The 12,417-nt window shown below is 39.7% G+C and overlaps 1 protein-coding gene across 7 annotated transcripts in view; it reads right to left on the reverse strand.

Annotated features, from left to right (window-relative positions):
• SCN5A (sodium voltage-gated channel alpha subunit 5) overlaps positions 1-12,417 on the reverse strand; it is a 216,362-nt gene that overhangs the window by 166,680 nt on the left and 37,265 nt on the right. For all 7 annotated transcript variants that reach the window (XM_069778259.1, XM_069778258.1, XM_069778256.1 and 4 more), the window contains exons 2-4: positions 8,182-8,500; positions 6,345-6,465; positions 882-969 (exon numbers count right to left, since the gene is read on the reverse strand). In XM_069778259.1, the coding sequence (XP_069634360.1) occupies positions 882-969; positions 6,345-6,465; positions 8,182-8,448 (476 nt within the window). In that variant the 5' untranslated portion in view covers positions 8,449-8,500. The remainder of the gene's footprint in view (positions 1-881; positions 970-6,344; positions 6,466-8,181; positions 8,501-12,417) is intronic.

Genomic DNA, 12,417 nt, shown 5'->3' on the forward strand with positions numbered 1-12,417 from the left:
TTTATTGTCTTTCCTTACAGCCTTGAGTAGGCCAAACACCAGGCTATGGAGCAGCAGATGGCTGTGTTTATCATATGTCAGTCAAAAATAAAAAGTGTGTTCTGATTGGTTCAATGAGCCAAAATAATTGTTTAATGCACTGTAGGTTGATTAGCTTGTGCATCTGGTATCTGTTTCTAAGAAGAATATTTTAAAGCAACTTAAAGAAATGAAAGGGGCTTCCTGAAGGCCATTAGCCTCTTTTTAAATTAATTTAAGGAAAAAAAAAAAAATCCAACCAAAAAACCTTCAAGTGATATCTTTGCTATTTTTTTTTGAAGGTTTGACAAGCTAAAAAGACAGGAACCTCATAAAAGTGTTCCCAGACAATTTTATGCTTGCTCATAAAGTATGCCTACCAACGATTCCAGGGGAACACTTCTCATGATGCACTCAGTCCGAAAGAAACTTTTGCTTCCAATAAGTTTCAGTTTAAGGACAGCACTAAGTATGTCCAGGAAGTGTTTTCTGAAATAATTCAGCTTAAACTCCATCAGCCTATTCTAATGTGCCCAACCATCAAATCTCTTGCATGGGAACTGTGGAAGGCTGGCCAGTTTCAAATGGAGTTCTCCTCATATGTGATTTCATTCAGATGTAGCATAGCAGGTGCATTTAGCAGTAGGTATGAGCTTGGTAGACTAAAAATTGTTAGTTTACTTACTAAGGGAGGTTTCACAGGCAACAAACACCTGGAAAACACATTTTGTCAGCACAGATACTATGGTCAGTATTACTGGAAAGAAATTAGACAAAAGCAAACAAGATGAAAAGAATGTAACAAATGGAAGAGGAAGGAGGAGATAAGGACAGGGCAGCTGTAAACCAGAAAGGATACTTACTCAACATATTTATTCCATGACGGAGTCTCTGATTGTGCCATGAACACACAATTAGTTAAAATAGTGCACATAATAAACATACTGAACAATGTAAATAAGTGAATTAAGGAAAACAACGCATATGTTATAAGAATTCATAAATTTTTGTCATTCACACAAGAGGTGACAGCTCACTCATAATTTGCAAGTTGCTTAAAAAGGACTAAAAACATTTGTTTGCAAGTGCATAAGGAAACAATTATATAAACATAGGAAAAATGAGGGAACCTCTTCTGCTTTTTTTTTCTTTGCCTACATCTTTTATACATACTTTATACAGTAAACAAATGTACTGACTCTGCAGTCCTCTGAAAATACAATACCCCAAATTTACAGCTGTGTTGGTCAGATAACAATGTGCATAGGTGCACAACTTTGTATGAAAAGAGGGATTAGTCTCATTTAAGTATCTACAGAAAAACCTGTGTCTGCAAATTCCCATTTTATTTTGCATCCTGAAACATTTCTCAGGCAGTAGGGCAAGTTATAAATCTGGTCTTTCTAATCTCTCTAATGGGCTTGAGGTCTCGCTTTCAGTATAAAGTTTCACCAAAAGCTAATATGAGTTTCAGAGCACTAATTTTAAGGCTTGGTCTGCAAACCCGCTTGGCAAATATGCAGTCTTGGTCTGCAAAGCTGACTGCCTCAGCTGAGGCACCAGTTTCCCTAATTGGAGGCTAAAACGAACCTCCCAAGTGTATAGTCCATGCACTTAGCTGCTAAGCTGAGGCCATAAATACAAAAAGGAGCACCCTAAATCAAATTCCTGGAATTGAAAACATAGTTCACTGAACTGCCCTCCTAAAAGCACGTGCCACTTTCTGTAAAAAAAATACAAAACATGATGGGATTCTTCTGCATAAATAATAGGTCCCATGCTACTGGAGAAAGTTTGACTAATGAGTTTAAGTGGACAGAAGAAAAGGCAAAGGAAAACAGCCTACAACTCAGTGAATAGGCTGGGACCCTTCCCAGCGAAGAATGGTAGCATCCAAATGTAAATGTCTTTTGTCTTCTTTAGGAAAAAAAATAAGTTGGGGGTTTTTTTTTCACCTCTTTACTAATTTCATTGGTGTTATTTTTGTTTGAGAATAGTGGTCAAAGAATATGATTTCAAACATATGTCCTGAAATGTTTGCATGAAAATTGTCCTTTCACAGAGCCAAAATCTCTGCTGAATACAGAGTGGAATGTTTTCCAATGGGCCACATAAGCAACTACTAGGTTAAATTGGTAGTAACCAACCTGCATATCCCCCAGCGCCATCGCAGAAAGCAGTAATTGAACTCAAAGGGACTGCTCATCTCACAAACATTTTCCACTTCTGGACCAACACCTCCTACTGAAGGACTGGGAAGGATATCTGATTTCCAGTCACATTTTCCCACGTCAGCTTGAGATAAGTTGTGTCCATCTGGTTAACACAATTAGGTTGTAAGCTGCAGCTAGCCTAGAAAACACTGGATTACTTTTTCAACTACAGTGAAATGCTATGAAATGCTATGTAAACAACAACAGTAAAACAGAGTGGTATCTTCAGGCCATGCCAAACAGATACTATACTCCAATTCCAAAGAAAGACATTCCTCTATAACCACCCATTTTAGGATCACTGGTCTGATTTATACATCCCTGTTTCCTTGTGTATAAGTTGAATCTAACAGCTTTCCCAGATGCTCACTTATAGGCAGGTGTCACTACTTTCTTATTCAAACACCGGAGACAATACACCAGAGAACACAGGTTGAAAATGTAAGGGGTCAGCTTTGGGACATCAAACACACTATGAATTCAAACTGAGTTTCATGACCAAGCTGAAAACTACAAAGAACATAAAAGAATGAAACATATCAGCTGGTTATGCACAGAAGTCAGAGACCTGTGTTAAAAGAAAAAAGAAAACAGAAACTCCTACAGAATTAAAATTAGCATTCTGACCTGAAAGCTAATGCAATTGTTTGCATTAGAAAAGGTCAGTGGTGATGATCTACTTAGAAAGGACAAAGTAAAGGAGATGAAATTGAGATAAGCTATATTAGCAGCATTGTCTGTTACCTGTCTTAGAACTGCTATTAATTCAAATTTTTGAAAGCCTACTGACCCATGAGTTGACATGGCTAATGTATCCAGAAGTATGGGTTGGACTCTGCTATGGACCACAAACCAAATAAACTAAACTACTCATCAGGATCCTTTCTGCAATAAATTAAACCTATTATTTCCAATGTGAAGTTATAGAATAGGCTTTGCGCAAACTGATTCTAAAAGTTATAAATTTTATCTTCTAGCACAAAGATATTGAGTCAAACACAGCATACTTCTGTTCTAGTCTTCATTATGATGGATAATTGTTAATTAGCAGACTGAATACTAGGGGCTCTTTAAGTGATCATTGCCAAATTACATATAATATGTGCAAGCAAAGGTTAGTCCCAATCAATAGTACATATAATTGGTGCTTCACAAGGTCTCATTTTCCCTTACGGAGGAAAGTGTGTAAAATCAGATGGGAGAAAAGTTGCAAGCAGAAAATAAGAACTAAGATTGGAAATTCTTTAAGAAGATTTTTTTTTTAATGGGCCAGTATCCATAATTCTAGCATCAAGGATGGTAATTTTGGCCAAAACCCCATTTTGGATCAGTGGCAAACTGAGAGCAACTATCTATAATAGCTAGAAAAACTAGGAATAGCAATTGCTATCTATTTTATACAGGGCAGCAAAGGGCTCGAAGAAACTAAGGACACCACAGAATGGTCCTTGGCTTGCAGGCAAAAAGAACTAAGAGGGGTCTTTTAAGCATAAGGCATCAATGAAGTGTTAGCAATGGTTTAATCTTATTAATAGGTGGACTTAGTAAATAAAGATGTTAATAATAGCTAATAACAATGCAGAAGGCAAAAAGTGTTCATTCAATGGGATGCAGACCTACACTCCCCATGTCCTCTGTGACAGGAACGGACCAGGACCTTGTTCGGGGCAGCAGCCTGGGCCATGGTCCTTTCATGAGGCCACCTAGACTCTGAAGAAGAAGTGAAATTACCTAGAAGAGGTTTAGGGATATGTTGTTAATTGAAGTAATTCACATTGCTAGGAGGCTGTGGATGTTATTTGCCCTTGGAAAGGTGTATTTTTGAATGCCTAGACTAATCAGGCTTGGCTGGATGAGCAGTGAACTTACAGGATCTATCCTGCCTGAAGTCTCACAGGAAGAACTCCATATACAGCTACTTAACCAAGAAATGTGACCCCCACAGCTTCTATATAGGACAATTTTACTCTGTCCTCTATTCTGTTCTACTGTTGGCCTTTACGGTACACTCAATGACTGGAAATGGAAATATGGCATCTACTAAGGAAGTTGCTTCAGACACTTACGTGACAGGGCACCATTTGTTAATGCTCTTTTTTGGCTTTTGCCCTGGGGAAAATAAAGATTGCTTGATTACACTCACGCAAGACAATAGATCTGGTTCCCAGATTCATGTCTGTGATATTATCTGCTTGAGTACTTGCCGATTCAGGCTCCTCTCTGCCTGGGATATTGACTGCCTGCTCAGCCAATTGGCCTTTGTGTTTCAGGTTGATGTGAAAGGTCTTCATCGACAGAAAACAAATCAGTGCCTAACGCAGGAACTTCACTGCTGTTTCGCTGGGACTGGAGCTGTTGCCTCCTGCCCGTGCTTGCCAAAGATTGAGCTGTTGGATTTCCTGACATTATCAATGCAAGGTGATAACTTGGGTCTTTCTGGCACTAAAATGCTCTTTGCATTGTGACCTTCCATTCCCCAGATTTTACACTCCTTATCTGACCATATGTCTGTTCCTGACATATCTTTCAAATTCACTCCTCTGTGGTCTTTATCTTTGGAAGTAATGTGCTCAGGATTTCTTGCATACTTATCTTTTGGCCGACTGCTACCAAGGGCATGTAGTTCCTGTGTATTACATGTACCTGTGACCTCTTGGCTTCACCAGTCAGTGTAGAAGAAAGTGAGCAGAAGACAGAACAGGCCTCCAAAGCTGGAGGCAATATTCACACATACGTGCTTTTTTCTAAGAAGCTCAATTTTCAGATTCTTCTCTTAGCCATACCTGTGCAAATTCATTGACCTCAATTAAGTCCAGCAAGTCTGTGCTGATGTAATTGTGCCTAATAAACACTGCTGGGCTCTGGGTATGCAGCAGCATGTGCAGCACTGCCTGCACGTATAACCTGGTCCATAAGGAAAACTTTTTGCAAAATTCTATGGTGTACTCTCAGAAACCATAATAATGTCTTGGCTGATATCACATATTCATTTTTGGATAGAATTATTGTAACTAGAAGCTTCACCTATTTTTCCTCTTGCTGGAATATCTATAGTCTCACTTTTTTTTTCTTTCTCACTGTATGGACAACCACTGGGAATCTGGTTTCTTTCTCTATTTTTTCCCCTGAAATCTGATAATAAACCAATGATTCTAAGATGCTACCTGCTTAGTATTTATTAGTTGTCTGTGCTGGATGTGAACATTGCAGATGAGGGATTTCCATCACTAAAACATCACACGATCATCACAGCAGCATGCGGAGTCTTTGAATTATCACCGCCAGGTCTCTCATGTGAACCGTAGAGAAAGCAAGCAACTCATGAACAAGGGTGTGTTTTTAGTAATGTTCACACAAAGCTGAACATTTGGGTCAGTTTGGTCTTCCAGAGAGATGTGACTATGTCAGAATATAATGTTTCTGTTGCTGTGTTAACAAAACAAGCCACAACCAACCGCTGCAATATATCTTGCATGACTTCAGAACTAGAACTAGGGGAAATCGGGCATCGCCCTTCCATCAAAAGGTCCAGCAGGCCAGCCTGTGCTTTCATTCCTAGCTGGATAACACATTGTAATAAACAAACTAAAAAAGCAACAGAACAATTTTTTAAATGTTCTGCTTCAGGAGAGAAAAAAAATCAGTTCTGAGGCAGTTCAAAATTAAATTGCATCTGCATATGGTGTCACAGAGTCTTATGGGAGAGGTTGCTTAAGTGCTCAGTAGCAAAACTCTCCATCAGTGTAGATGTCCCCAGGTGTATTCCAGCCTCCTGGTTCCCTTTCTTTCTAAGGTACTACACCCAGTTTCTTCCACTGACTCTTTGCTAAACATGATCAGGCCCTTCACACCTTTTAATCCTGAGTAAACTCACCAGACTCTCCAGTGCAGTTCACATTATCTGATGCTAGCAGTATAATATAGTCATTTTCATAGCTCACATAAGAATATAAAGTGAAACAACCCAAAAAATCAAATGCATTTCTTCTTGTGCAAGCAAATTCAACCAAAAGATTTAAAACAGCTTAATGAAATAAAATGGTTTCTGACTTCCATCCATCTGTGTTTAAAAACCATATAAAATACACAAGGAGGGAAATCAACAGAAAGGATATGAATGTACCAAAATTTTAATTGCTGCTCTTCTGATTGGATGGAAAGGACTAAGTATATACAAGGCAGGAGTGGCACTAAATCGAAAGATTGTCTTCCCTTTGTTCAGTACTATAAATGTCTGGAAAAAAAAAAAAAGAAAATGAGAACATTCAGTATTTGCATTTATGCTTTTCTTTTCCCAGCCCATGTCCCACTGGGAATCTCCTGCCACTATTCCATACATCTTCCCCACTCCCTCCCAAGACCCCCAAATTTCTTTTCACTCAGTGAAGAGTTTTATCCAAGACCCTCCCAGCAGAGCTGTTGCCTCTCTTATTGCAATTTCCCAACTATATTTTCTTGTTTCACTCCTTACAGTGTCCTGTGCCATCATCTCCATCACGGGGCTGGGAAGAGAGCGGAATCACCTTTAAAAATAAAAAATGACCTGGAGACTAAAATGTGGTGGAGGGACTTTTATGATGCTCTTCTTCCCAGGTGCCAGGAACCTTACTATGTTGTTACTCCATCTTCTCTACCTTGAGCACTTTATTGCTCTCAGTCGATGTTTTTTGTCTCACCAAGTAGGAAGCTGCATGAGGCACAACTCCACAGCAGAATCTGACCTTGGCACTGAAGCACTGTCATTGTACTCGGGTTAATACGGGCGGAGGAAACCAATACTCTGAGTTATCTTAAATCCAAAGCAAAGGTGAATTGGATGCTGGCCCAATTTACAGAGCTCTGAAGATGCCCCACCATGCACAGAGGAACTAATATTCACTCAGAGACAGGATCAGGACACCCAATAGATAAACTCTAAGCAACTCACCCACCTTGAGTCTAAGACCTTCATGACACTAAAATTGCAAATCTATATCCTGCTGCTTGTGCCTGGGGATAGCAGGCAAATTAAAAGGTAAATTAATTCTGGCTCTTCCAGGTAAGTAATCTATTTGTCTTTATCCGTTTAACTTAGTTCTTGCACCTGTTTCTACACTGTTTGAATGGAAGTAGCATCGTGGTCATATTAATTAATTGTTTACAGGAAATCGCATAGCCCAAAATCAGGAACATCAGTACCTGAAAGAACTGGAAGCTGCCTAAAAATACACCATGCTTCCAAGCATAATATTGTCCTCTGTTTTGCGAAACATTTGGAAAGCGGAATGAACTGTAGTAAGCAACCAGCCCAGCTCTGCTGTCAACAGTCTTTTGACAGAAGCTGTTTGCACTGTTGTGGCTTTGGTCCAGCCTACACGTGATTCCTCATCAGGTGATTCTCGCTTTGGGATGAAGCTTACCCTTCTGCAAAATGCCAGCATTGCACATGCTACTCACATTTCCCTTCAGCTTTATTTTGGTCAACTTAAATGGAGTTGAGCTATCCCTCAGCAGGAAAAGAACCGCTGCTCTCCAGGAACGGTTGTGGAGGTGCCTCCTGCTCTTGTGCAGAGTGCTAGCACAAGACTCAAGTCACCCAGAAGCCCTTAACATTAAGGGGTTTAAGTGATAAACAGACCCGTGAAGAGTCAAGGCTCATGCAGAAGGCAAGATAGGGTAGATAAAAACCTCTGGCTTAATTTAACTCAGCTACTGCTCTGCTCTTTTCAGACACCGTATATTCGTACTCAGAGTTATCTGAAAACACCCAAGTTTTAATTATGCTTTTTATCCCTCTTTGCCCTCCCGCTTAGATGTTTTCTGGGAGCCCTACTCGTGCTGAAACTCTGATCCTTAATGTGGAAAAAAATATTTTTACTGGCTGTAGAAAGATCAAAACAAGAGGCCTCAAAACAGAGAGTGTTTATGCTTTAGCAAAAGCGAAGAAGCAGGACGGCTGGCTGGTGCTCACCTTACGATCATTGTAGAAAGGGTCAAGGTCCTCCAATGGCTCCCCAATGAGATCTGGAGGAACAGTCCCATAGATATCGGGCAGCTTCTTGCAAGCTTGCAAATCAAACTGAGGCTGAGGTTTCTCTTCTTCGCCCAGCTGCTCTCTGTATTCCTGCTTGGCATTCCTTGCAAGCTTCTCCGCAATTCGTTTCTCAATAGCAGCCAAGGATTCAGGCGTGAACCGGTGGAAGCTGTTAGTACCCGGTGGTAACAAGAAGTCAGCCATCTTTTCATCCTGCTTTGTCTTTACTGGTCTTTACTCCTAGTAGTGGAAACAGCTGAAACAAAAAGTACCAAAAGTTAGTGACAGGAGCAAAGCAAGAAGAACAAAGCCATGGGAATGAAAAATAACACAAATAACTTGTAGGCTATCTATTACCAGGAAACGCTTCATCTATTTTTATGTGGTTAGTAGAACATCAAGAAAAAAAAGAAATGACTGAAACTGTAATTTCAATTAGGGATCACCCTTGATCAGAGCTAAAAGACTTTGTAGATAGACCATGGAGTGTTCTTAAGTTTTTCTGTCACTTGGGATCCTAAATGCAAACTAAGGAGTAACTTAGATTCATACAAGCTTAAGTTTCATTGAAAGTCACAGGGATTTGGATTCCTAACTCATTTTTGAAAATGCAGCTCTGGGAGTGGATGAACACTGTGCCTAAGATGACTGCAGGGCAGATTTAAATCAGCCGATCTCCGGCCACATGATGCAAACTCTAAAAATGCCCCAGCTGTTCTATTCCAAATTTAAAGAGTGAAGGGTCAAGTTCCGATTCTTAAATCACATAGAAATTCTTCATAATCTCTGTCTTAGGCTTCTGCAAAATAATTTCGTTTTCCTTTGGGATAGGAAATACCATCTTCAAGATATCTGTCAAGACTTTTGAGCATTTTCTTCTTCTCCACACCCTACAATCTGAAGGATGTTGGAAGCCCAAATGTGCCTGGCAAAGCCCTGAGACCTTCATGAGAGCACTCGAAGCTTCTGAGATGCTGAATAGCCGCTGCTGCCAGTTCATCACATCTGAAAGCCAGGCTCCTTCCATCCAATGCCAGTTTGAACATCTAACCCAAACCTGTGAGCTTTGACCATCTAGGGTTGATGGTGCTTCACTGTTAACACTTCCAATCCCCACCTGAATGAAAATGAGTGAGAATTCTCACATCTCTTCAACTTACGTGAATAAAGACAAGTGTGAAAAACAGCAGAACAAAAAGCCTTCTTGTATCTGCACTAAACAACACGGATAGCTGTGAAAATTAATGTAAAACTACTGTTTGAAAAGGGATAAAGCTTATCCCTGTTCTAGTAGCCTGCACAAATCCATCCAAGTTCAAATAAGCCACATTTTGCAATTTAATAGTGACTTTAGTGGCCTGTCTTTCCAGCAAAAGAAACCCTCACTACACAACAATTAAAACTCATTTCACAGAAGAAACACAGCCCTTGTTTTTTTACCACCACCAGACCATTCATACTAAATCAGAATATAAGCTGGTGACAAACAAAATAGTAGATTTTGAGGTGGGCTACCCTATTGCATTCATCGATGTGTGCAAGATACAATTCTTTGTTCAGCCGCAATTGTTGTTTTCTGCTTTCAGATGGTATTTGTCTATTTACAGTGGATAGTTCCAGATAGTTTGCCTCTATTAGGCTCTGTGATGACAGCATTTTTGTTAGCAAACAAGACTTTAACTGGACTCTGCATGACAAATAGCATATTTATTGACTCAATTTATTTGAGTAAAGTACTCTTTCAAATAACTACTGTTTTTCCTATTCTGACTTCATTTTAAAATGAATTCATTAAATTGTCATTGATCACAGCCTATCATAGAGGAATGATTTACTGGAGCTTGTACATTATACTCTGCATTACTCCTTGTTTGAACAAGCAGGGCTAAAATGAATTAGCTTTCCCGGAGTTTGGGTATTCTGACATTCTTCTTTATTCAGATTTAGTCTCTTTATTCCTTTCACCTCTCCCCCCACATCACTTGTTCTATCCCCTTCCTCCTGAAAAACAGGAAATTAGAAGCTTTCCCGCAAATTGAGTTTTCTTATGCTCAATGCTTTGTGACTCAGCACCAGTGCAAGCAAATAGAATTTCACTTTCTATAAATGACATCAGTACAGGTGGCCAGAGAATTCTCAGAGTTTTTTGTGGTTTAATTTTTGGGTTTTTTTCACAGTGAAACCTGTCTCATTGCTGAAGGGGACAACAAAAATCAGTGGCTGATCAGTACTTCTGCAAGGGCACAGACTAGGTCTCTAAACTGGAGAGCAGATCATTGAGGGCTGTTAGTTTAGGTCTAGAAAATCATGAGCGCTGTGAAGATGGTGAAGGGGAATGATTGTTCATTTTTTCTCATAATACAAGAATGGAGAAACTTTAAATGAAACCACAGAGCAGCAGGTTTGAAACAACCACTGGAGCCACTTTCCACAGGGCGCAGAGCTGTCCTGGGAAACTTGTTGGCGGCAAATGACAAGGATTCACCAAACCACAAGACAAATCCAAGGGCAAAAGAGCCATTAAAGGTTTTAAACACAAAGATGCTGTCTCTGACTGAGAAAATCCCTTAGCTGCAGAACCTGGGTGCGTGCAAGAAAGACTACTTATGTTCGCCCTATTTTTACACTCTTCCGAGGCTACCAGTCTGGAGAAACCAGTCACCTCATCTTACACGCTTTTGTCCTTACTAGCACTAATGCCAACACAAGAGAGCCTACGCTGCCTTGGGCAAGGGCTCGATCTGCCTGCCGACTCCGCAGCTGGCCTGAGCTTGCGCAGACGTAGAAGCACACAGAGATCCAAAGTTAATACCCCCGTACATCTGCGGGGGCACCAACTACCTGCTTCCAGGGCTTCGGAGCAGGGGCTGCGTGACTGCCTCCAACCTACGCAGACATTCCCTTTGCTGGAAAACCGGTGGTAGCCACCTCTGCACCACCTTCTCCATATAGTCAAACTGGAGGCATGGCCATATAGCATGAGGGACAGCAAGTACTTTACTGAGATTATAAGAGAGTACGTGGGATGTCTCTACTAAGTGTCGCGGTTTTATAGGTGTTGCTTGTTCATAAAAACTGAATCTTCATTAGAATATTCAGCGTCCTCTCAGACTTCCTTAAAGACTTCTGAAAGATGCTATTCTAGCAACAGAACTGGTCAAAATTTAAAAAAAAAAAAGAAAAGAAAAAAAAGGATAGGGGGTGGTGAGGGAGATAAAATAGCCAGAAAAACCTACTCAAAATGAGAAGTTTCAATTTCTTTTTTTTTCTTTAAAAGGGAATTATTTTTGCTTAAAGCTCTCTCTTATTAGAAAATTGAATCAACCTCAAACTGGTCAAAACCAGATCTTTTCAATTTTGGCTGCAAAATCCAGAAAGATAGCTGCCTAGGAACAACTGCAAAATCCTACATAAACTTCATTAGCGCTTTTGCTACTCTTCTATTTACTTTTCCTTAAAAAAATTACATTTTCCAGCATCCTTGAAAAATCTTGACATGTTCTGTCTTCATATTGTACATAAGTTAAAGTTCCAAATTTTAATATATATATATATATATATATTTAGCCTAATTCTTTTTCAATTTCATATGCTTTCATGAAATGGATGAGATAATTTCACGGGTCCTTTCTATGTCTAATTTCTTTTAATCTATGAATTGCAAACATTTCTACAAATAGCCAGGGTTAGCCCAGATGTTTCTTAAAAGGGTAAGAAAGCACCACAACTTAAAAAGGGAAATCATCAATGACTGAATCAAAAAGCTGGACTGCCATTTCTTAAAGAGATAATAGCTGTTGTGACTCACGTTTTTACAATATGAGCCTGGATTTTTCCATTCCTCTCAGGCATATTTTTGAAGTACAAGGCTTCAAAGACATTGTTTCTGTGATATCACCATGCACAGAATGAACATTTCCCTCTTGCTTTGTCTTTGTTAAATTCAGTTAACATCGGTTCTTGCTGATAAAAATGTACTGGTTATGTAAACAAAATGTGCATATGAAAATAAAGCCCCAAGATGCATATTTTCTATGGCATGGCAAGAAGTGAGAACAGTACAAACAAATAAGATATTGCTAGCGCCTGTATTTATTCAGAAGGATAAACGCCGTTTTCCATTACAGTTTTAGCCTTACTCTCATAGGCTTCAGCCACCCCAGCTCAAAAAGT

This window comes from Haliaeetus albicilla, chromosome 2 (genome assembly GCF_947461875.1).
Source record: "Haliaeetus albicilla chromosome 2, bHalAlb1.1, whole genome shotgun sequence".
Lineage (NCBI taxonomy): Eukaryota > Metazoa > Chordata > Aves > Accipitriformes > Accipitridae > Haliaeetus > Haliaeetus albicilla.